The sequence below is a fragment of the Pyrus communis genome, chromosome 15, assembly GCF_963583255.1.
Source record: "Pyrus communis chromosome 15, drPyrComm1.1, whole genome shotgun sequence".
In the NCBI taxonomy this organism is placed as follows: Eukaryota; Viridiplantae; Streptophyta; class Magnoliopsida; order Rosales; family Rosaceae; genus Pyrus; species Pyrus communis.
In genome coordinates, this window is record NC_084817.1 from 9,241,388 (window position 1) to 9,265,354 (window position 23,967).

At 37.4% G+C, this 23,967-nt stretch overlaps 3 protein-coding genes and 1 long non-coding RNA gene across 4 annotated transcripts; 1 reads left to right on the forward strand and 3 right to left on the reverse strand.

The window, feature by feature from the left end:
* Nucleotides 1-573: 573 nt before the first annotated feature.
* LOC137717023 (putative disease resistance RPP13-like protein 1) lies at nucleotides 574-5,420 on the forward strand. Its single transcript, XM_068456342.1, has one exon. It carries the CDS (start codon nucleotides 762-764, stop codon nucleotides 5,418-5,420), a length of 4,659 nt encoding a protein of 1,552 aa, XP_068312443.1. The 5' UTR covers nucleotides 574-761.
* A 3,818-nt stretch (nucleotides 5,421-9,238) lies between these two features.
* Nucleotides 9,239-11,438, reverse strand: LOC137718759 (plasma membrane ATPase 4-like). The gene is made up of 4 exons (XM_068458297.1): nucleotides 11,245-11,438; nucleotides 10,239-10,421; nucleotides 9,972-10,136; nucleotides 9,239-9,793 (listed from the first exon to the last, which is right to left on the reverse strand). The coding sequence occupies exons 2-4, from the start codon at nucleotides 10,316-10,318 to the stop codon at nucleotides 9,697-9,699; spliced, it is 342 nt and encodes a 113-aa protein (XP_068314398.1). The 5' UTR covers nucleotides 10,319-10,421; nucleotides 11,245-11,438; the 3' UTR covers nucleotides 9,239-9,696.
* A 2,303-nt stretch (nucleotides 11,439-13,741) lies between these two features.
* Nucleotides 13,742-15,267, reverse strand: LOC137717418 (plasma membrane ATPase 4-like). The gene is made up of 4 exons (XM_068456785.1): nucleotides 15,085-15,267; nucleotides 14,640-14,822; nucleotides 14,362-14,543; nucleotides 13,742-14,227 (listed from the first exon to the last, which is right to left on the reverse strand). Exons 1-4 carry the CDS (start codon nucleotides 15,262-15,264, stop codon nucleotides 14,131-14,133), a joined length of 642 nt encoding a protein of 213 aa, XP_068312886.1. The 5' UTR covers nucleotides 15,265-15,267; the 3' UTR covers nucleotides 13,742-14,130.
* Nucleotides 15,268-18,336: 3,069 nt separating this feature from the next.
* LOC137716878 (uncharacterized) lies at nucleotides 18,337-19,438 on the reverse strand. The gene is made up of 3 exons (XR_011065757.1): nucleotides 19,086-19,438; nucleotides 18,688-18,816; nucleotides 18,337-18,584 (listed from the first exon to the last, which is right to left on the reverse strand). It is a non-coding gene; the product is annotated as an uncharacterized lncRNA (long non-coding RNA).
* Nucleotides 19,439-23,967: the final 4,529 nt, after the last annotated feature.

Below are 23,967 nucleotides of genomic sequence, written 5' to 3' on the forward strand. Positions count from 1 at the left end.
CTTTTTGAAAATTTGGGACGACTTTGCCATGATTTTTATCCACAATGGAAAAATACTTTCTTTTGCTAAATGCAAAATTAAATTAAACTTTTTAGCTGTAAGGCAATGCCCCTAAGAAAATGACAAATGAAAAAACACTATGAACTCATCTTTTAGTAGCAAAAGCAGAGTAAAACTCATCCCTACACACCAAAAGCAGAGTAAAACTCATCCCTACACACCAAACTCTTCATCTTTCGGATTCCAATCCGACGATGACATAGTTGTGACCGTGGCCGAGTTGGCAGGCGGAGCTTTTCTCTCTTCTTCCTCTTTGTTTTGTTTGACCGGATGGATCGCATTTTCCTTACTCAGAAAAACTAATCACACTTCTTAATTAAAAATTAAAAATAAAAAGAAATATTAGTTAAAAATCTGAATGGTCAATTATTGAAGTGGCAAGGTCAATTTTCAATCAAGAATAGTAGTTGTATAGTATTGCCCCAATCCCAGCAGGTAAAAGTGTCGTTCCAAAAAACCGCGTTGCATTTTCCCAACTGGCCGACCCCATAAACCGCGTTGCATTTTTCCACTTTAATATTTTAGGATCAAAACAAAACTGATTGAAAAATCCCATGTGGAAAAAGTTGACGGATGTCTGAACGATCTGAAAGCTCTGAACTAGTAGCAAAGCGTCATTCAAGCAAAACTAGCTCATCCCCACAACCCAAACTCTTTCTTCACCTTTCAGATTCCTATCCGACGGCGACTCAGTTGTGACCATGGCTGAGTTGGTGGGCGGAGCTTTGCTCTCTTCTTTCCTCAATGTTTTGTTCGACCGTATGGCTTCCCGGCGCTTCCTCGATTTCATCTCTGGGAAGAAAAACGACAACGAGCTGCTCATGAGGAAGTTGAAGCTCAAGTTGCTCACTGCTAGCAAGCTGGTTGACGATGCTGAGGAGAAGCAGAAGAAAACACCGGAGGTGAGGAGGTGGCTCGACGACCTCAAAGATGCTATCTACTGTGTAGGAGAGTTGCTGGACGAGATCAACACTGAAGCTCTTCGACGCCAGCTGGAAGGTGACGATGAGCATTCTCCTGCAGCTAGCAGCAGCACGAGCTGGATCACGAGATCAGTATTCAAGTCTTCTTCTCCGTCCGATGAATTTCACGACTCTCTTGAACCGAAGATATCAAACATTCTGCGGGTGTTAGACCTCATTCTCAATGAAAAAGACGTTCTTGGTCTGAAAGAAGGAGTTCAACATAGACCACAAGATACAACTCGTCAAACTACTTCTCGGGTCGATGACTCTGGCGTCTTCGGAAGGGAAAAGGACAGAGAAACGATTCTTAAGTCATTGCGTTCGGATGATACTGCTGGCCCCAAGATAGGAGTGCTTCCCATCGAGGGCATGGGAGGGATCGGGAAGTCAACCCTTGCTCAACTTGTGTACAAAGATGTCAGGGATGACTTTGATGTCCAAGCATGGGTTTGTGTCGGAGAAGAACTTGATATTCTTCAAATAGCACAAACAATATATGGGAAGATCAGGGATGAAACTTGCAAGATCACAGATCTGGATCGGCTTTCTGAAAAATTGGAGGAGGTTTTGACAGGAAAAAAGTTCCTCTTCGTTCTTGATGATGTCTGGAGTGAGGATTATCTTCTTTGGGAAAACTTGATGACTCACTTCAATAGTTACGGAGTTCACGGAAGTAAGATCATTGTCACAACACGCCTCGGAGGAGTTGCATCAATCACGGGGACTCTTTCACCACATTATCTACAGGAAATATCCGAGGACGATTCTTGGTCGTTATTTGCAAAGCATGCCTTCACGGAAGACAGTGTTATTCCTGCCCATCCGCATCTTGAAGCCATTGGAAGGCAAATTGTTAAGAAGTGTCAAGGCCTTCCTTTAGCTATAAAATCAATGGGGGGCCTGTTACGCTCTGTTTTGAATCCAAAGGAATGGGAAAAGATATTGAATAGCGACTTATGGGAGTTGCCAAATGATAAGGTTTTGCCGGCTCTATGGTTAAGTTACCAATATCTACCTCCGCATCTCAAACGTTGTTTTGCTTATTGTGCAATATTTCCTAAAGGTGACGACTTTGAAGCTTCAGAGTTAATTTTATGGTGGATGGCTGAAGACCTCTTACAACCCCACGGGAAGGAGGCATTGGAAGATGTTGGAAGGGATTACTTTGATATTCTAGTATCAAGGTCTTTCTTTCAGCATTCAAAAGAGTATGGGGAGTCATATTTCACCATGCATGACCTTATCAATGATTTAGCAAAGTTTGTATCTGGAGAGTTTTGTTTGAGATTGGAGGACGACCATCTGACAGTCGACAGAAATAGATGCAGAGTTCGTCATGTTTCTTCCATGAACTTCTGCAATCAAAGAACTCAGAATCTTGGGGCGCTATATGAGGCTAAGCATTTGCACGGCTTTCTACGACTACATTCGGTACATTTTATCGGATTGGGAAACAAACCGATTGATCTATTGCTAGTTCTACCATATTTAAGAGTGCTCAAATTACAAGATCGGGATATTGTTGAGTTACCTAGTTCAATTGGCGACTTAAAACAATTAAGGCATTTGGACGTGTCTTGGACTTCCATAACAGAATTACCTGATAAGGTGTGCAACTTGTACAATTTACAGACCTTGTTATTGGAAGGTTGTCATCGGATGATTCAACTACCTTCCGAATTGGGGAGACTAATCAACTTGCGCCATCTCAATATCAGAGGAACAAAGATCAAACAGATGCCTGCAGGGATGTGTAACTTGAAAAATCTCCAGACATTAAGCTATTTTGTGGTGGACAAACAAACAGGTCAAAGGATTGGAGAGTTAAAAGAGCTTCAGCATTTGCGCCAAGATCTTACAATCTCAGGAGTTGATAACATTGACCATGAGGGGAATGCTTTGAAAGCAGATATCATGAGCAACAAGGAGTATCTGGACAAACTTGTTTTGACATGGCGAGAAGGTGATGATGATGCTAGTAATCATGATCCAGAAAATGACAGAGAAGTGCTCAAGAAGCTCCAACCTCATACAAACCTCAAACAAATTGAGATTAGATCTTATGGGGGTTTAGAATTTCCAGGTTGGTTAGCAGATCCATCTTTCTCTAAACTATCTCATATTGTACTTATAGATTGCGAACATTGCTGCTTATTGCCACCACTTGGGCGACTACCCTTCCTCAAGGATCTTTGTATAGAAGGGATAAATAACGTGGTGGAGATAGATAGCAATTTTTACGGTAATGATTCACTAGCTCCGTTTAGATCTCTAGAAAAATTGTGCTTGCGAGATATGTGGAACTGCCAAAAGTGGTTATATTATGATGGAAGCAGAGGCAATACCACAATACTGTTTCCTAATCTTCGTAAGCTTGAACTGAGCACATGTCCCAAGCTGACTGAGATATTACCGTTGGAGAAGCTGCCAAGGCTTGAAAGGGTAGAATTGTGGAACCTGAAATCCTTCAGCGGTTCACTTGCACATGTGGAATCTGAATGCCCTAAATTCTTCTCCCTCGTTCACTTGGAAATAGGAAACTGCCCAAATTTTGTATGTTTTCCAGATGGAGGGATGGATGCACCCAAATTGAAGGAGCTGTGTATCTCTGAATGCAAGAAATTGAGGTCGTTGCCAGAACAAATGCATACCCTTCTACCGTCTCTTCAGAATTTGAAAGTGTTGCGCTGTCCAGAAGTGGAATCATATTACGATGGAAGCAGAGGCAACACCACAATACTGTTTCGTAATCTTTGTGAGCTTGAACTGAGCAGTTGTCCCAAGCTAACTGAGATAGTACCGTTGGAGAAGCTGCCAAGGCTTGAAAGGGTAAAATTGAGTCACCTGGAATCCTTCAGCGGTTCACTTGCACATGTGGAATCTGAATGCCCTAAATTCCTCTCCCTCGTTCACTTGGAAATAGAAAACTGCCCAAATTTTGTATGTTTTCCAGATGGAGGGATGGATGCACCCAAATTGGAGGAGCTGCGTATCTCTCAATGCAAGAAATTGAGGTCGTTGCCAGAACAAATGCATACCCTTCTACCGTCTCTTCGGATATTGAAAGTGTTTGAATGTCCAGAAGTGGAATCATATTACGATGGAAGCAGAGGCAACACCACAATACTGTTTCGTAATCTTTGTGAGCTTGAACTGAGCAGATATCCCAAGCTAACTGAGATAGTACCGTTGGAAAAGCTGCCAAGGCTTGAAAGGGTAAAATTGAGGCACCTGGAATCCTTCAGCGGTTCACTTGCACATGTGGAATCTGAATGCCCTAAATTCCTCTCCCTCGTTCACTTGGAAATAGAAAACTGCCCAAATTTTGTATGTTTTCCAGATGGAGGGATGGATGCACCCAAATTGGAGGAGCTGCGTATCTCTGAATGCAAGAAATTGAGGTCGTTGCCAGAACAAATGCATACCCTTCTACCGTCTCTTCGGATATTGAAAGTGTTTGACTGTCCAGAAGTGGAATCATATTACGATGGAAGCAGAGGCAACACCACAATACTGTTTCGTAATCTTTGTGAGCTTGAACTGATCAGATGTCCCAAGCTAACTGAGATAGTACCGTTGGAGAAGCTGCCAAGGCTTGAATGTGTAAAATTGTGCGGACTGGAATCCTTCAATGGTTCACTTGCACATGTGGAATCTGAATGCCCTAAATTCCTCTCCCTCATTCACTTGGAAATAGAAAACTGCCCAAATTTTGTATGTTTTCCAAATGGAGGGATGGATGCGCCCAAATTGGAGAACCTGTATATCAGTGAATGCAAGAAATTGAGGTCGCTGCCAGAAGAAATACATACCCGTCTACCGTCTCTTCAGAAATTGAAAGTGTTGGGCTGTCCAGAAGTGGAACCATTTCCTCAAGGAGTGTTGCTGTCAAATTTACGAGACCTTTCTTTTGAGTGTTGTAGAAAACTCGCCGCAAACCGCTCACTGTGGGGTTTAACAAGACTCAACTCTCTTAGAATGTTGGAAATCAACTTCACTGAAGAAGGTGGAGAAGAAATGGGATGTTCGTTTCCGGATGAGGGGCTCCTGGCCACCGCTCTCACTGATCTCGCCATCCGCAAACATCCGAATCTTACAACCATCCAAGGCAAGGTGTTGAGACAACTCACCTCTCTTCAATACCTCACAATACAAGGATGCCCTGAGCTCCAGTGCTTTCTTGAAGAAGCGCCAAAATCTCTAAAAACCTTGTGTATTATTGAGTGCCCTAATATCAGGTGCTTGCCAGGAGAATGGCTTCCCACGTCTCCTTCTACACTGCAAATATGGAGGTGTCCGCTGCTAGAAGAACGATTCCGGAGAGAGAACATTTCTTTCTGGCCCCCCCCCGGGCAGATGTGGTCCCTACTCCAAATATTAACATACATGACGTAATTTATGGGTCATGTTAAAAGTTTAATGACGCATGGATTTAGCGTCATCTTTGTGGATGTCATTAAAGATACTTTTTATGACGTTGAAAAAGTGTCATGTATTACTTCTAAGGACGCCTAACAAGCGTCATTGAATTAAGAACTTGTGTTATCTATAACCATTTAAGACGCAGATTAAGTGTCATATACAAAGAAATGAGCATCATGGTATACTAAACATGACATATGCACAGTGTCATGTGTAGCTTCTACAGACACCTAACAAGTGTCATTGATTTAAAAAAGTATGTCATCTATTTCAATTTGAGATGCGGATAATGTGTCATAAACAGAGGAATGAGTGTCATGGTCACCTAACAAGTATGATTGATTTAAAAAAAAATGTCATCTATTTCTATATAGCATCATGTACTATAGCACTGAAACCATTTGTAATGTCATTGAATATTAGCAATGACACACAAAGCGTGTCATAAACCATTCAATACATGTCCTGAAATATGTTTGATGACATATATAATGTATTTTTAATTTGAAAGCACGACCTACATAATTCATCCAGAGAGCAAGATATTGACCTCAAATGAAACAATATTGCTTCATAAATTTGAAATTTATCCACCACCGAAGTATTACAAAAGACAATATAATGTATAGAGCTTTCCTACTAATAAAACTGTAAGTTCACTTAATTTAAAATCTGGTTCTTCTCAAAATTTGGTTGAGCATAAGATCACCAACAACAAATATCCTCCTCCCTTGACGCAGGAGAGACTCCCACCTTTGCTACACAAAAATTATCAACATTAATTAAAAAAATCAATAAGAATAACAATTCTTACTTTCACATGCTAAAACCAAAAAATAAACTGCAAAGGGTCATTCTGATTATCTCCAGAATCTTGGAAAATTTGAACTTAAAATCATTATTTCCGTATCCTGCACAAATGAATCAGGTCAAACAAAAAGATCAACAAAAGTGCAGTGTAGTTTTGAGATCACATGGAAGAAAATAAACGAAAACAATAAATTCTCTCTAACCATTCTAGTATAAAATCAAAGGTTGATTTAAAGTAACCGTGCAATAAAAATAAAAAAAGGCATCCATTAATATGTGATAATCTAGAAAATAGGACAGCTGTACATACAAGTAACAAAAGCATCCAGTAATCATACTGTTTCATAAAAAACTAGCACAAAAAATTAAAGGCAAGAAGAGAAAGAATCTCACTTGCATAGGATTTGCATGAACGGAGGATTGACTGGTAGCAGGGGCAAGGGCACTTGATTTGGATGAGGCCTCAGACTCTTTATTTGTTTGACTACTTAATGCGGAAATCTCTGGGACTAATGAGCCTTTCTTCACATGTTTTACACCAGCAGTTGTTGTAACCTACAATTTACATAATTAAACTGCCCACCAGTGCCAGCCTCAGTAAATTAACAATTAGAAAAACAAAACCAATATAAGTTCACAGCAAAATCAAATGTGAATCGACATTACCACCGAATTGGCTCCAAATCCATCCAAACCTACTCAAACAACAAAATACCCAATTCAAACTAGATAACAGATTGAACATGAAAACCACAAATAGCACCAAACCTAGATAAACTCACACTAAATCATACAAAATCCATATCACATAGATCTCAAATCATCAATTAACTTATGTAAATGAGAATAAGGGATTTACCTAAACATTGACGATGGCCGGTGATGGCTGACGAAAGCGTGGAGCCGTGAGGGGCGACGACACATGGTGTTTAGATGGCTGGATGGTGGTGGCACGGGAGGGACTTTTGCTGGCTTGCAGCCTTGCTATTGAATATCGCCATCTTCAATGGCAGAAAAAAGTCCTGATGGGGAACGAAGTCCCACTCCACCTTTTATGTTATATTTTTCTTTACGAGCATATTAAAGAAAAAGGATGAGATTTAGGCTGAACAGGTTAACTGTTCAAACGTGCAATTGTAGTGGGTGTGAAACTGATCTCTTTTTTATAATTGTCTCTTGGTTTTCTTATCTGTTTATTTTAATTTATTTATATTTTTTAAGTTGCGTCATAATTTTATTTTAGTGACACTTTTAATAAAAGAATGTCATTAAAAAAATTTCTAAATGTCATGAAAGCCCTATTTTGTAGTAGTGTGATTCTTGAAATTGGTCCAAGATTGCTCACATCCCCACGTGGTCATGTTATAGATGTTCTTGTTATAGACGGGAAGATTGGCCCAAGATTGTAGTTATATTATAGATGTTCTTGAAATTGGCTCCCTCTCTCTCTCTCAGGTGTAAGTGTATATCCAGCAGCACATGCTCTTGTTGTGCAGTGTTGAATTTGCCACAAACTCTTCCTAATGCAACAACAAAGGGGGAGCTGGTATAGCCCTTGTTGTTTTGCGATGGAGTAGTACTGTGTACATGATTACTAGGCTAAAACAATTTCATTAGCAGATCCCAATTTCATTCAAAACGCAAAGCTTAAATCCAACTACCGCTAAAATAAAACCACACCAAAAACTAAAAAGAATCATAAAATCGAAAAAACCCAAGAAATTCGAAGTTTTACGCTTTCAATTTGCGAAAAACAAGAACAAGCAGTATAATTTGTGGCAAAGGATGTGTAAAAATATGGTTTACACAAATCATCAAACATCTGGTGTGGATCGAGCACCAACCGCGAGGCTTTTGCCATCTAAACGACGCCGCTGCCATTTTTTCCCTCGCTTTCTAGGCTATGTACTTCTGACTGAAGGAAACTGCCTCACTGGTTGTTGTTTTAACAGTGAGTCGTGACTGATATTAGACGACATATCGTTTTAAGGGTCTCAAAGTTAAATTGGGGGATTAGCTTATGATGCGTGGACCCGGATCACCTCTAAACTATGCTGATCATTCTTGTTATACAGATAAATTTCTTATCCGGACGTAAATGTTAAAATTTCTTTCGAGGCCATCATTCTATTTGTTACGCTTTCGGATGAAAGTTGCGCCTTAACTTCGCTTGATTGTTGCTTTCATAATTTTTTTTCTTTTTCAATTTTGGACCTAATTTTAGACATGATTGCTTCTTTTTGTGTATTAAGAGATTCTACAAGCTTAAACTTTATGATTGAACTCTCAGAATGTTCAGTGACTGAAATGTAAAACCTAAGTGAGGAATTGGTGTTGATCAACTAGAAAGATAGACCATGTGACAAAATTGATATCGACACAAAAAATCAAACATTAAAATCCGAATAAGAGACGAACTACTTTGTTGTATATATTGTTTAATTAGAATCAATTACTCCGGAATCATCTCCACGATTATTGCATATATTATAGAAATGTAATTTCTAATTGTAACTTGTGTAGGATTCCTATCTAAAAAGGAATTGATATTGTGAAAACTACCAAAATGGAGTATGGTAGGGGTAGAGGAAATTTTCGATGGAGAGATGAAATGCATAGCGATCGAAAAGTACTCTATATATTATAGTGATTTATATAAAGTAATACAAAGAATCATATTTCTACGCATATTAAACAATTGCCTCTATTTGGTTTGTCATCTCCACTCCTCGTTTGAAGTTGTTACAATTTTTTTAAAATCCTTTCTAGGGTAGGAAATATGAGAAAGGTTGCTTTTTGGCGTAAGATTGAACAATAATAAGATTAAGAACTGAACCATGTAGGCTGTCCTATATTCAAACAAATTAATATATACCTCACCCCAGAACTCAAGGTAAATATTTTTAGTAGATATTTTCGTGTCTAGAGCGTCACGGAACTGACTAAGCTTGGACAAGTTGAGGTTAAGACTGGGAAGCCGGTGAGATTAAACATGATTGTATTGATATGAATTAGATTATTGCGTATACAATAATACAGCTACAATAATTTAGTATCAAACTCGTCTTTCTTGAGAACCTAACGTAGAAATTCCAACACGAGTTTTGCAAATTTCATATTGGATCCTTCCTTGTTACTTGTTTTGTAGTATCCTACTCTGTACAGGAAATAATGCAAAAGCATACGCAGCAGCTTTCACATTGAAAAGCCGACATGTGAGTAAAAACAACCAAACTGTAAACTTCATGTTATTTGGCTACAAAAGAGGATAATCCTCTGCCCAAATTTAACATCAAAAGTAAACTAGTTGCAACCTAATCTAAAGACACAAGGTAATTGCCAAGCGCTTCATCATCATCGTCATTAATTTTTGCTACTCGCTCTTCACTTCAAGGTACAAACTTAAGTCTCTCTCTGTGTTTCCCTTTTGAAAAGCTCATCAAACTGTATAATGTTGTTGAATTGTATCGATGTCAAGTCCTTTCAGCTTCACAACTGACTCAACATGACCCTTCAGCGTATGCAACTCCCGAAGCCTGCAACAAAAACGAAAAGCTCTTTTAGAACTCAATTCTCACGTGGAACAAGTCCAACCAGCAAAGGAAAACAATGCAAGATGAAGCATTTTCCAGGAAACAAGAAACAGAACCGGCAGACATCATTACGGAGACAAGCATGATTCTATATCTATGTATGAGTGCAAATGGTCCTTACCTTGCAACCTCAGCCCTCCGCTTCGCTTGTTCTGCAATCTCGGAAAGCTCCCTGTAACTGTTCTTCTCATTGAAAAGGTTGTTCGTTTCAGGTGGCTGAAGACCGTGAAGGGTCCTCTGTGCTGCAGCCCACTGTGCTTCTCTCTCCTCTTTCCCATAAATCTTTCTTTGTAGTGAAGGCAATATGGTGGGAAGACACAATAAAGCAAATTGTGGCAAGAAACATGAATCTAACTTATATTGTTGAGTAGCGCGGAATGCAACATACCTTATTCTCCAAAAGATTATTACACGCTTTTCCGCTTTGAATGTATCGGATTGCGAATTTAAGAAAGTCAAGAGGGACATATGTCACTATACTGTGAAGCCAGATGACACCAGCCCACCCCCAGCCAGCTCCTTTTATCCGTGCAAAACACCAGTTTGCATAGTCTGCTATGAGAGTTGCAACCTGCCATTTTGCGGAAAGAGTTATTATAAGAAAAAAAGGGAATATTATTTCGTCATACGCATACCAGAGCAACCAATTGAAACATCAAACAGGTTTTTAACCTCGCTAACAGAGTAACATTCTTACTTTGAAAATGTACAAATTTCTAGATTAATCACCTTAACATTATTGGAAATTACTACAAATTATAAAACTTCAACACATCCAGGTGTATGTGTGTCTATCCAGCAGCACATGCTCTTGTCATGCAGTGTTGAATTTGCCACAAACTCTTCCTAATGCAACAACAAAGGGGGAGCTGCTATAGCCCTTGTTGTTTTGCGATAGAGTAGGTACTGGGTACATGATTACTAGGCTAAAACAAGAGCAAATTTGATTTCTTCAATTTGTTTATTCGAATATATATGTATGACCTTGCTCATTATCATTGTACGTATCATGTCGACTACAAATTCGATTAATGTCTGGCACTGTCAAGAACAAAAGTGAAGACTTTCCATTCTGCATCGCATGATCCCAGTCAAACTTTAATCATTAGCAGATCCCAATTTCATTCTAAACACAAAGCTTAAATCCAATTACTGCTCAAATAAAACCATATTACCAAAAACTAGAAAGAATCATAAAATCGAAAAAACCCAAGAAATTCAAAGTTTTACGCTTTCAATTTACGAAAAACAAGAACAAGCAGTATAATTTATCGCAAAGGATGTGTAAAAATCTGGTTTAGACAAATCATCAAACATCTGGTGTGCATCGAGCACCCAATCTCAGAGAAAATCGAGAGAGAGAGAAAGAGAGAGAGAGAGAGAGAGAGGGTTACTTGGGGGATTGCATCGAGCACCCATCTGGTGTGCCCAACTGTAGCTCCCCCCATCGAATAGTGCAGACATTAACGGCGAAGCCCAACCCTTCGGCGTTGAACCGGGCGGCTTTTGGCACGTCCTTGTGCAGCTGCAGTAGCTACCTAAAAGACACAGCTGCCATTTGTTCCCTCGCTGTCTAGGCTACGTACTGCTGACTGACTCACTGGTTGTCGTTTTAACTTGGAGTCGTGACTGATATTTTGGACATGTCCTTCTGAGGGTCTCAAAGTTCACAACTTAAATTGGGGATTGGCATACGATGCATCGGCCCGGATATACATACAAGCTTATATTGGTCTCACCTCTCAACTGTTATGATAATCCTTGTTATACAAAATAATTTCTTATCCGGACGTTAATGTTAAAATTGCATTCAAGTTCAGTCATTCAGTTTGTCACATTGTAGAATGAAAGTTGCGTCTTAGCTTCCCTGGACTCATGTTTTCATAATTTTTTTTTTTTTTCTTTCAATTTTTGACCTAATCTTAGACATAACTGCTTCTTTTAGGGTATTAAGAGATTCTAGAAGCTTATGTTTTATGATTGAACTCTCAAAGTGTTTGGTGACTGAAATCTAAAACCTAAGTGAGAAATTTGTGTCGATTAATTGGAAAGATAGACGATATGACAAAATTGATGTCCACACGAAAAATCAGATATTAGTGTTTGGATAAGAGATGAATTGCTTCATTGTACTTATTGTTAAATTAGAGTTCATTATTTAGGAATCATCTCCGTGATTATTGCATGTATTATAGAAATGTAATTCTAATTGTAACTTGTGTAGGATTTCCTATCTAAATAGGAAGAGGGATTGATATGACTCGACAAATATTATAGTGTTTTGTATAAATTAATAAAAAGAGTCCCTTAACTTTAAGAAATTTGAAAATATACCATTTTGAGAACCATCTAATGAAATATAGCCTATCTTTTCTAATTCTTATAAAACTAGCCAAAATTGAAGTTAAAAAGACTTAATTACCCGTATGTCAAAACTCTCCCGTCTTCTCCAACCTCTGGAGCTCTAGCGTTTGTTTCTTTAACTCTTCATCTCTATTCCAATTGGTGAAACACTACCACCACACTTCTCTTTACTCAGAGGCAATTGAACCAAGTGATTACTACATCAAACGCATAATTGCTGGTTTTTGTGTTGATCTTAAATTTGTTGTTAGGTTTCTTGGGTAGCAGTGGAACATCACAGTGCATCACTCTCAAACACCCACTCTTTGGAATCGACCTTCTATGCTGGGTTTCTCGAATGTCTCTCTTATTTTGTTTTTAATGTTTTTTTTTTTTTTTTCAAAACAAATCTGATTACATCTAAAGCTTATTTGGTGTTTTTCTAAGAAAAAAATAAACGGGTTTATTGTTCTGATTTTATTTAATTGTATGGATTGCAAGTTAATTAATTTGTTCCTTTTATGGACCAAGAATGTAAAAGGTATGGATCTGGCAGTTTTTTTTTTTTTTTTTTTTTTACGAATTGAAGAATGCAAAAGGCATGGTTTTAGCAAGTTGTATTGGAAGATGCAAGACACAGGGGAGGAAAAGATAAAGAAAGGTATTCATGCATTAGTGTTTAATATTGATCAAATAGTGCATGAATTGTGTGGCAAGTATGCTGGGAAGAGAAACACCGATGGAATTTGGGGATGCAAGGATTGTGGAAAAACTGAAGGTAGCACTGCTAGTTCTTAAACCGTTAAAAGAGCAAAAGAGGAGGATTTTAGTAATTAAGGGTATATTCCTACTTTCATTCAACTTTTGGTTATAATTATCAACGACTTAAAAAGGTGGTTATAATTCCCCTTAACTTTAACTCAATTGGAGCAATAGTCGCTCAACTAAAAATTCATTACCATTGGTCCCTCAACTCATCAAAACGTGCAACTATGGTTCCTCAACTAAAAATTCATTACTATTGGTCCCTTAACTTTAATCCAACTGGAGCAATGGTCTCTCAACTTTAACCCAATTGGAGCAATCGTCCCTCAACTTTAACCCAATTGTAGCAACGGTTCTTCCAACATAACTTATTTTGACAAAAATTCTAACAAAGTTGACGAAAAGGATCATAGCTACACATTTCGATGAGTTGAGGGACCAATGATGTTGGATTTTTAATTAAGAGACCATTATTCTAATTTGATTAGAGTTGAGGAACCATTGCTACAATTACTCTTGTTTTGTCATCTCCACTCCTCTTTTTGAAATTGTTACTATTTTTTAAATCCTTTCTTGGGCTGCCCTATATTCAAACAAAATAATATATACCTCACGCCCAGAACTTGAGGTAAATACTTTTAGTACATATTTTTGTTCCAGAGCGTCACGGAAACGACTAAGCTTGGACGAATTGGAGTTAAGACTGGAAAGTCAGATCAGATTAGGCATGATTGTATTGCTGTGAATTAGATTTTTGCATACACGGTAAGATAGCTGCAATAATTTAGAATCAAACTCATCTTTCATTAAAACCTAACGTAAAAATTCCAACACGAATTTTGCAAATTTCATATCGAATGCTTCCTTATTACTTGTTTTGTATTCTCCTACTCTGTACAATAATAATGCAAAAGCATACGCAGCAGCTTTCACATTGAAAAGCCGATATTTGAGTAAAAACAACCAAACTGTAAACTTCAAGTTATTTGGCTACAAAAGAGGATAATCCTCTGGCCAAATTTAACATCAAAAGTAAACTAGTTGTAACCTAATCTAAAGACACAAGGTTATTGCTACGTGCTTCATCATCATCGTCATTAATTTTCGCTACTCGCTCTTCAAGGTACAAGCTCAAGCCTCTCTCTCTCTGTGTTTCCCTTCTGAAAAGCTCATCAAACTGTATAATGCTGTTGAATTGTATCGATGTCGAGTCCTTTCAGCTTCACAACTGACTCAACATGACCCTTCAGCGTATGCAACTCACGAAGCCTGCAACCAAAATGAAAAGCTCTTAAACAATGCAAGACGAAGCATTTTCCCGGAAACAAGAAACAGAACCGGCTGACATCACTACTGAGACAAGCATGTTTCTTTATCTATGTACGAGTGCAATTGGTCCTTACCTTGCAACCTCAGCCCTCCTCTTGGCTTGTTCTGCAATCTCGGAAAGCTCCCTGTAACTGTTCTTCTCATTGAAAAGATTGTTCGTTTCAGGTGGCTGAAGACCGTGAAGGGTCCTCTGCGCTGCAGCCCACTGTGCTTCTCTCTCCTCCTTTCCATAATCTTTCTTTGTAGTGAAGGCAGTCTGGTGGGAAGACACAATAAGGTAAATTGTGGCAAGAAACATGAATCTAACTTATAATGCCGAGTAGCGCTTATAATGTAGCAGAAAGCAACATACCTTGTTCTCCAAAAGATTATTCCACGCTTTTCCGCTTTGAATGTATCGGATTGCGAATTTAAGAAAGTCAAGAGGGAAATATGTCACTATACTGTAAAGCCAGATGACACCAGCCCACCCCCAGCCAGCTCCCTTTATCCGTGCAAAACCCCAGTTTGCATAGACTGCTATGAGAGTTGCAACCTGCCATTTTGCGGAATGAGTTATTATAAAATAAAAATAAAAGGGAAATTATTTTGTCATACGCGTACCAGTGCAACCAATTGAAGCATCAAACAGGTTTTTAAGCTTGCTAACAGAGTAAAATTCTTGCTTTGAAATGTACAAATTTCTAGATTAATCGCCTTAACATTAGTGAAAATTACTACAAATTATAAAACTTCAACACATCCAGTAGAGCAATTAGGTAAAATTGTAAAGGTACTCGGTTGGCAAAAATGCTTACCAGTTGAGCAACCATGAAAGCTCCAAGTAAGAGAAGTCCAGGGCGTTCAACAAAAGACCAGCTACGAGACCTTGTGACGAAAATAAGAGCTTGGCTCACAATACTCACTTGTAAGTACAACGCCGCCATCATTTGCTCAGGCCTATCCCTCAAAGATCTCACATGAAACTTTTCCTGCATTATGAAAATAATTTGCCAAAGTACTAAAGCTAAATAAATTTACTTATACCTGCCTAGGCCCCAGTCCATCACTCGATAAGCGCTTAGCGTCTTTTAGAACCATGAGAAATAGTGTGTTTTTATTCAATTTCATAAATAGTATATAATTTTGTGATAGTTTCAACAATAGTGTGCATTATTTTTTGTTCAAATCTAGAATTAGTGTCAGTTATTTTGTATTAGTTCCAGAAATAGAGTTTATTTTGTTATTTTTCAGAAATAGTACGGGTTATTATGCTATAGTTCAAGAAATAGTGTGAGTTATTTTAGTTCACTTTCAAAAATAGTGTAGCTTATAATGTTGTCTTAGAAATAGTACATGTTAGTTTGGTTCACTTTCAGAAACAATGTGAGTTATTTTGTTGTAGTTCAAGAAATAATGGTTCACTGTTAGAAATAGTTCATAAATAATGTTTATTTTGCTCCCTTGCATAAATATTATGAGTTATTTTGGTTCAGCAATTTTTTGTTCAAATCCAGAATTAGTGTGAGTTATTTTGTATTAGTTTCAGAAATAGTGTTTATTTTGTTATTTTTCATAAATAGTGAGTTATTTTACTTTCAGAAATAGTACGAGTTATTATGCTGTATTTCAAGAAATAGTGTGGGTTATTTTAGTTCACTTTCAAAAATAGTGTGGGTAATAATGTTGTGATTTCAGAAATAGTGCGGGTTAGTTTGATTCACTTTCAGAAATAGTGTGAGTTATTTTGTGTTAGTTCAAGAAATAGTGGTTCATTGTTAGAAATAGTTCAGAAATAATGTTTATTTTGCTCACTTGCATTAATAGTATAGTTATTTTGGTTTGGTTTTATGAATAGTATAAGTTTTTCGTTGTAGTTCCAGAAATAGTATGAATTATTTTAGCTCACTTTCAGAAATAGTGTTGGTTATTTTGGTGTAATTCCAAAAATAATATGTATTATTTTGGTTTACTTTCAGAAATAGTATTAGTTATTTTGCTGTAATTTCAAAAGTAATATTTATTTTGTTACCTTCCAAATACAGTGTGGATTATTTTGGTTCATTTCATAAATAGTGTGGGTTTACTTGTTGTAATTCCAGAAATAGTTGTTGTAGTTCAGAAAATAGTGTCTTAACTATTTTCATTGTTGCAGATGGGAAACGAAAAATGTTAGGGTGAAGAGTTACACAAACATGCGTGTTGAACTTCAGCTCGAACAAATTATCAGAAGGTTTACTAGCTTCCTGAAAAATATAAGGAATAAGATGGGGGGAGTCAACCGGTACTACTTCATAAATCCTATACACACAGACCATTTCCAGTCTAATCTAGCATAACCAAATTTAATAATAAGATCCAATCACATTTCCCCAGAATAATAGAGTTCGATTAGGAGACTTTAATAAGTAAGAGAGTACTCTAATGGTTATAAGGCATAAGTCAACATATACTTTCAACAGAAGACTAGAAAAACAAGTTTCATTAGACAACTTAGAGCTTCCATACAAGAATGCGATTATATGAATGAAATCTGGTAAATCATTCAATTCATATGTGACAAACTGAACTCCATTGTCAATTCAGTTGTGTGTGAATGACTCCCTACTCATCAAAGCATAGTGTACAGAGCCCTCCTAACTGATTAAAGTAAATATCGACCACAATATTTTGCAAGCTTGACCTGCCACAACAAGACCAAATAGTCTTTACAGAGGAAAATCAAAAGTTTTGTTATCTACTATAACTAGAATCAAAACAATGGCTAATGACATAGACACGCACGTAGCAATTTAATTCAAGGGAAATGCAAGTTACAACATAAACTCAGCAAAAAATTTTTACCAGACATAGATGGCAGCATCAACATTAAGTTGTAACTTATACCTATCATCAATCTAATAAAGTGAAAGGCTAAAAACCTCTGCCCAAATCAACTGGACATCTTTCATCATAAACTCAGCAGCCATATTTTGATATTCCCTTTCAAGGACAGCACAGACGTCACCACCCAATATCTCCATCAAGCAGATAGGTCTTTACTCTTTAGAGGTAAGGTAATTAAATGAATACTGTCATTTATCATTTTTGCTAACTTGAAAGGTCAATAGAAACAGATATATCGCAGCAAGAAAAGTTTCAGCTCTAGAAAACAAATTAACCTAAACTAACAATTTATATGCAGAATTCAAGCTCACCAAAATAAATTTTCATGCCCATTTCACAAACTATACACACAAATATATCAGAAATTGGTTGTTTTGTAGCTCGATATGCACATCAATTTGTATAAAAAAAAAAAGTTGAAGACAAAGATTTATACCTCTGTTTTCTGATATTTGTGCTCAGACCCATGTCGATATAAGATGCATGAACATAAATATCTAAGCCTATAATAACATGAAACAAAGAAAAGAGCTGCACAGAGAGAAACAACATACAGAGTAACAACTTCAAACTGAAGGATCGAGACGGTGAATTTCAGATCGGAGTTGTAGTCCTCGTCAGAAGATCCATTATCATTGGTCCCTTAATTCTTCAAAACGTGCAGCTATGGTCCTTTTCGTTAACTCCGTCAAAATGAGTTATGTTGGAATGACCATTGCTACAATTGATTTAAAGATGAAGGACCATTGCTCTAATTGAGTTAAAGTTGAGGGAACATTTCTCTAGTTGGGTTAAGTTGAGAAATCATTGCTACAATTTTTCTCATTTGGTTTTCCATAATTGCCCCTAATTCAGCCTCATGGCACATGACTCATTTTGATGGAAGTTCTAACGGAGTTGAAGAAAATAACCATAGCCACACGTTTTGAGGAGTTAAGGGATCAATGGTTTTAGATTTTTAGTTGAAAGACCATTACTCCAATTGAGTTAAAATTGATGGACCATTGCTACAATTTCCTCTTATTTAGACATAAATCAATTGATAGCATCTTACATTAGACATCTTAATTGGTCAAACTCGTTGTGTAAGGACTTACATGCACCCCTTCAGATGCCACATTGCCGTTCCAAACCAATAACACAATGTCATGTGTAAGTGACATTGTTATTTTGAGTTCGATCTATGTAATTGGTGAATTTTTTTGGGTCCGAACTATGCTACCAAAAGAGAATGATGAAGAATTAGGAATAGAAGCTCCTACAGTCATTTGTGTAATGGGGTAAAAATTTCATGATTAACTTACGAAAGCTCGAATCACCATATTTTGATCCTCAGCTGGTCGCACTTTTTCAAGGGGTTTGCTTCCGAAAATCCTATGCAGGTTCGTAAAGGCCTAACATATGCCCATCAAATACATCGAATGGCAGCAACCTGTAACACGAAACTCTTACTAAAATCTCTGCACCCAGTGTAGCAATGATATACGAACAAATGATCGCAATGGTTTTGTTTAGAAATTTAGTCATCACCTTACCATGGACTTCATATTTGATAGGGCCATTAAGTTTCAGCTCCTTATGCCATCAACTTGGTGACTGTTTGATTAATGTCTGGCACTGTGAAGGACAAAAGTGAAGAGTTTCCATTCTGCACTGCATGATCCCTGTCAAAATTAGTCATTAGCAGATGCCAGTTTCATTCAAAACATAATGCTTAAATCCAATTACTGCTCAAATAACACCATATTACCAAAAAATAGCAAGAATCATAACATCGAAAAAACCCAAGAAATTTTAAGTTTTACTCTTTCAATCGACACAAACTTCACTTGGGTCTCTTTCCATTATACTGTTTTTACGAAAAACACGAGCAAACAGTACAATTTGTGGGAAAGGATGTGTGAAAAAATGGTTTATACAAATCATCAAACACCTGGTGTGCACCGAGCACAGAGTCTCAGAGAATGGAAAGAGAGAGTTCACTTGGGGTTTTGCATAAGGGAAAGCTTGAATAGGCTGGACTGTAGATCCGTCTATCGAAGAGTGCAGACATTGACGGTGAAGTCCAAACCTTCGGCGTAGAACCGGGCGGCTGTTGGCACGTCCATGTGCAGCTGCAGTAGCCACCTAAACAACGCCGCTGGCATTTTCCCCTCGCTTTCTAAGCGATGTGCTGCTGACTGAAGGATACTGACTCATCGGTTGTCGTTTCAAGTGTGAGTCGTGACTGATATTAGACGACACGTCGTTTTGAAAGTTTCAAAGTTAAACTGGAGATTAGCATACGATGACTGTGCCCAGATAGTGGTCGCCTACCTCTTGTGTAAAAGTCACACCTCTAAATTATGGTGATAATCCTTGTTATACAAAGTATTTTCTTATTCTAACTTTAATGTTCGAATTTCATTCGAGGTCACTCGATCGACTGGTTACGTATTAGGATGAAAGTTGTGCCTTTGCTTCACTCGGCTCCTAATTTCATCATTTTTTTTTCCTTTCTTTTAGGCCCTGTTTGGCAGATCGGATAGGATTAGTTATACGAACTTGGGTGTTTGGCGTTCACTCGTACTAAATAAGCGCCGGATTAATTTAACCGGTCGGATAGGATAACACGGTATACACCCACTTAATAAAACCAACCAAAACGTTCGGATTATTCAGTTGGGGAAGAAGAATATGGGAGAGAAAGGGAGGGAGTTTGGGGGGTGTGGCGGAGAGAGCTGGGGAACAATTATTTGGGATTCTTCTGCAGTCGGGGAAGAAGAAGGGAGAGAGAGGGAGGGTGTTTGGGGGGTGCGGAGAGATCTGGGAACAAAAAAATGATTTCACTTTTTAAATTTTTTTTTTTTTTAAGTTTGATTCCTCCTATCTAGTATAATACCAAACACAATATAAATAATACGGTCACTAGTCCGATACTACACCAAACACCCAACTAATTTAGTCAGTACTATCTGGTGGCTATTTATCTTATCCGACAGAAATAGTCAGTACAGTCTAAGCTGCCAAACGAGGCTTTAGGGTATTAAGAGATTCTACAAGCTTAGGGTCTATATTTGAACTCTCAAGGGAAATTTGGCAAAGTAATCTAAATTTGGATCATGTATAGAATTTTAACTAATTGTTATAATTTTCTATAATTCTAATCAAAACATAACATGAAAAATACTACAATGTCCCTTTTTAACTAAAATAATTACAGAAGAAAAAAAAAATATATATATATTTTTTTTTTCTTTGTCCAGTTTTTCTCCCCTAATCATTTCTGTTACCTCACTTCTCTGAGAATTCCTTATAAGTTTTTCTCTAAGCACCACAACAATTTGTAAAACCTGTAATCCTCCCTTTCGTAAATGATACATATTTTAATAACTAATCACACTCCTTAATTAAAAAATAAAACTAAAAATAAAATAAAATTATTTACGCACAGAATTTATAGACATCTTCTAGTATATATAGCATTATTCATTATTAAAATTAAAAAAAATGGATGAATAGCACCAACATATATATATATATATATATATATATATATTGTTGAAAATACTAGTGGGTAATGAATGCCCACAGTATTGAATACCTGCCACAACATTGAAAACATTGCCAAAGGGTTGAAAACCTTGGCAGAATATTGATATGTAGAGATTATATTGTCAAAGATGTGTGCTTGGAGTTGCTCTATAAATAGAGCACTCCGTATGCTTTGAAGATAGAGCACAGAAAAAAAGAGAGAGAGAGGAAGAGAAGAGGAGAGAATAAATAAAGTTATCTTTGTACTCTTATTATTCAAATTATAATGAAAGCACTACTGCGGCCCGATGACGTACTCCAGTCACACTGACTGTAGAGGATCCTCGTAAATTTTGTGTCTTATTTTATTTATTCCATTGTACACACATCGTCTATTTTACAACACGTTATCAGCACGAAAAGCTCTCATGTCAGTGGAAAGCACAACGCCATAAATCCGGTGAAGCACTATCCACCTCTCACCTCCGTCATCTAAAATCTCACAGAATAAAAGGTATGTCCATTTTTCGTCTCTCCCACTGCGCCAGAAGCGCCCCACCGAATTCCGGTGAGAATTGAAATTTTACGACCTGAAGTCGTCACGAGATGAGAAAACTCGTACTTGACAACTGGTTTCCAGAGATCCAGAAGAATCTCATCAGACTTGGAAACCCAGATCACGTTGTTTTCGACGGATCTTGAGAACTCCCATGAATATTTGGTTGTTTGAGATGGTGATGGCAAGAATGAATCCACACAGGCCTCCCTCTGTTGTGCCTCCGTCAACCCCACTATCATCTATGTCTCTGTAAGGAGGTTCTTACTTAACGATGCCATGTTCCCTGGGTCATGCAAGAACAACGCCAGTCTCTGAATTGAATTTGGGCAACCTCCATAACTACCCAGCTGGCCTTTTGTTTCGAGACTGGCAGAGACAGAGAAGGAAGAAAAATAATAGAAAATGGGGATTGATGGAATGGCAAGGCACATGTGAAGAAGAAAAAAAAAAGGAGATGTTGACTGCAACCTAAGAAAAAAAATATTTATATATAAAAAGGATTTGAATGGTGCAGAATGGTGCATGACACCATTTAGTCAAAATGATATAAATGGTTTCTGTTGGTGCATGGCACCATGCTATAGAAATAAGAAAAGTAAAGTTTGAATAAGTGCTGACAAAAGAAAGAAAAATAATAAATAAAAGGAGGTATAATACTTCTTGTTATTTATGTGAATTGGTGTTGATTTAAAACCCTTTCACAAGTTCTATTTCCTTTAAAGCAATTTATTTATCATGGACGGTTTTACCGCCTACCGTTTTAAGTTTTGATTTATGTGAATGGTGCTGAATTAAAGCCCTTGTCACAAGCTTTATTTACTTAAATGCAATTTATTCATTATGGCTGGAATTACCGCATATTGCTTTAATTTATTTATTGTACTTCTTTTTGTTACGATGAGTACATACTGGACCCGAAGTTCCTTGATCAGATCAGAACCTATAGTTTCTTGATCCTCATCAAATAAAAATGATTGGACCTGAAGTTCTATCAAACAAAAAGATCAGGACATGAAGTTCCTTGATAAGTACCTTAAGTTTGAAGTGCCGCAGTGCCTCAACTTAATTGCAATAAAAGCCATAAGAGTCTCAGTCTGCAGACTATTAAATAAGGACCAGAAATTCCTTATGTCCATACTCAAAAATGGTTTAGCAGAAGCATTTATTAAGCGGATGAAATTGATTACCCGCGTTCTGCTGATGAAAATAAAATTGCCAGTTTTTACATGGGTACATGTCATTTTACATAATACATTATTGATTTGGTTGAGACATGTTGACAACCATCAATACTTCTTAGTACAACTCGTGTTTGGGAACCAGCCAAACATTATACATTTACGAGTTTTTGGTTGTGTTATCTATGTGCCTATTGCACTGCCACAACATACTGAAATGAAGCATCATTGCGGATTAGGCATTGATGTTGAACATCATCTATCATTCAATATTTAAAACCCTTGACTGGGGATATATTTACCGCGTGGTTTGCGGACTGTCATTTTGATAAGACAATTTTCCCGCCGTTAGGGGGAGAAAATAACTTCGTTTTAGAAGAACGATGAACAAATATCATTCCAGAAGAATGATAAGAAAAAACCGTTCCAGAAGAACGAAGAGAATTTGTCTTATTTTGATTCATGAAGCAATCAATATACAAACGAAGTGAGAATAATTGAATGATGCATTTAATGATGAAACGAAAGTGATAAAATCACATATGCTTGCTGCAAATGTGCCTACAAGAATTAATGTCCCTGTTGGACAAAATAATATGGCAGCAAATGATTTATCTGTTGCACGCCTGAAGCGTGGCAGACCTTCAGACTCAAAAGGTTCAGTCTTTCGAAAGAAGAAGAATATGGCACTACTGAACTATTGCATAACTGTCGCATGCCAGACACATAACAGTTGCCGCATGGATACTTGTCCCGGAAAGGTCAATCCGCGGACATGAGAATATTGATGTCTCATGCATGAAGCATGATAGACGTATAGGTTCTAATGACTCAACTCCCGAAGTGGAGATTAAAATCCAAGCTCTATAACGCTCAAAAGGAGGTTATGATCCGCATTCTCTAAATTACAACTATCCTGGAAGAGATAGTGTAATGCCCTTGAAGAGGCAATGGATATCCAAAAGAAATGAAAAGCTTTTATGCATGCGCATGTACATGAGAATATGGGATCACAGATTGATGATAACCAATGGTAATTTTGGTTTTTACAAGTAGCTACTAAATTCATCAATGAGCTGTGGTGATATTGAGTCCTGTTCTTTTTCCATCAACAAAATTATGGGCCAAAAATGGAGAAAGGCAAATTCCATTATAATTTTGTAAGAACGTAGAAAAATAGACCTATATACTTGGATACAATACAAATAGCCAAAAGATGTTGAACCTAGAAGGTTACATATGGGCATTTGTAATACCATGAAATACATCCACATGATATGACACAAGATTAGAAACGAGTTCGTATAAATGGAGAATTATATACGAAGGGTTATGAGTCGCCCACATCATATCTCCATAAGTAAATCCCTCAAATATACATGGAAGCGAATTGCTCTGTATAAATTCTAAAGGAAAATGTGTCATGAAATGTAGAAAATCCCTGAAGGATTCAAATTGCTTGAAGAAAGCCCCGGAAGGGTAAAGCATGAAATATGTACTCAATACCAATGAATGGTATAAATTGCCTTAATGAGTACTTCCATTATGGTATTGTTGCAACATAC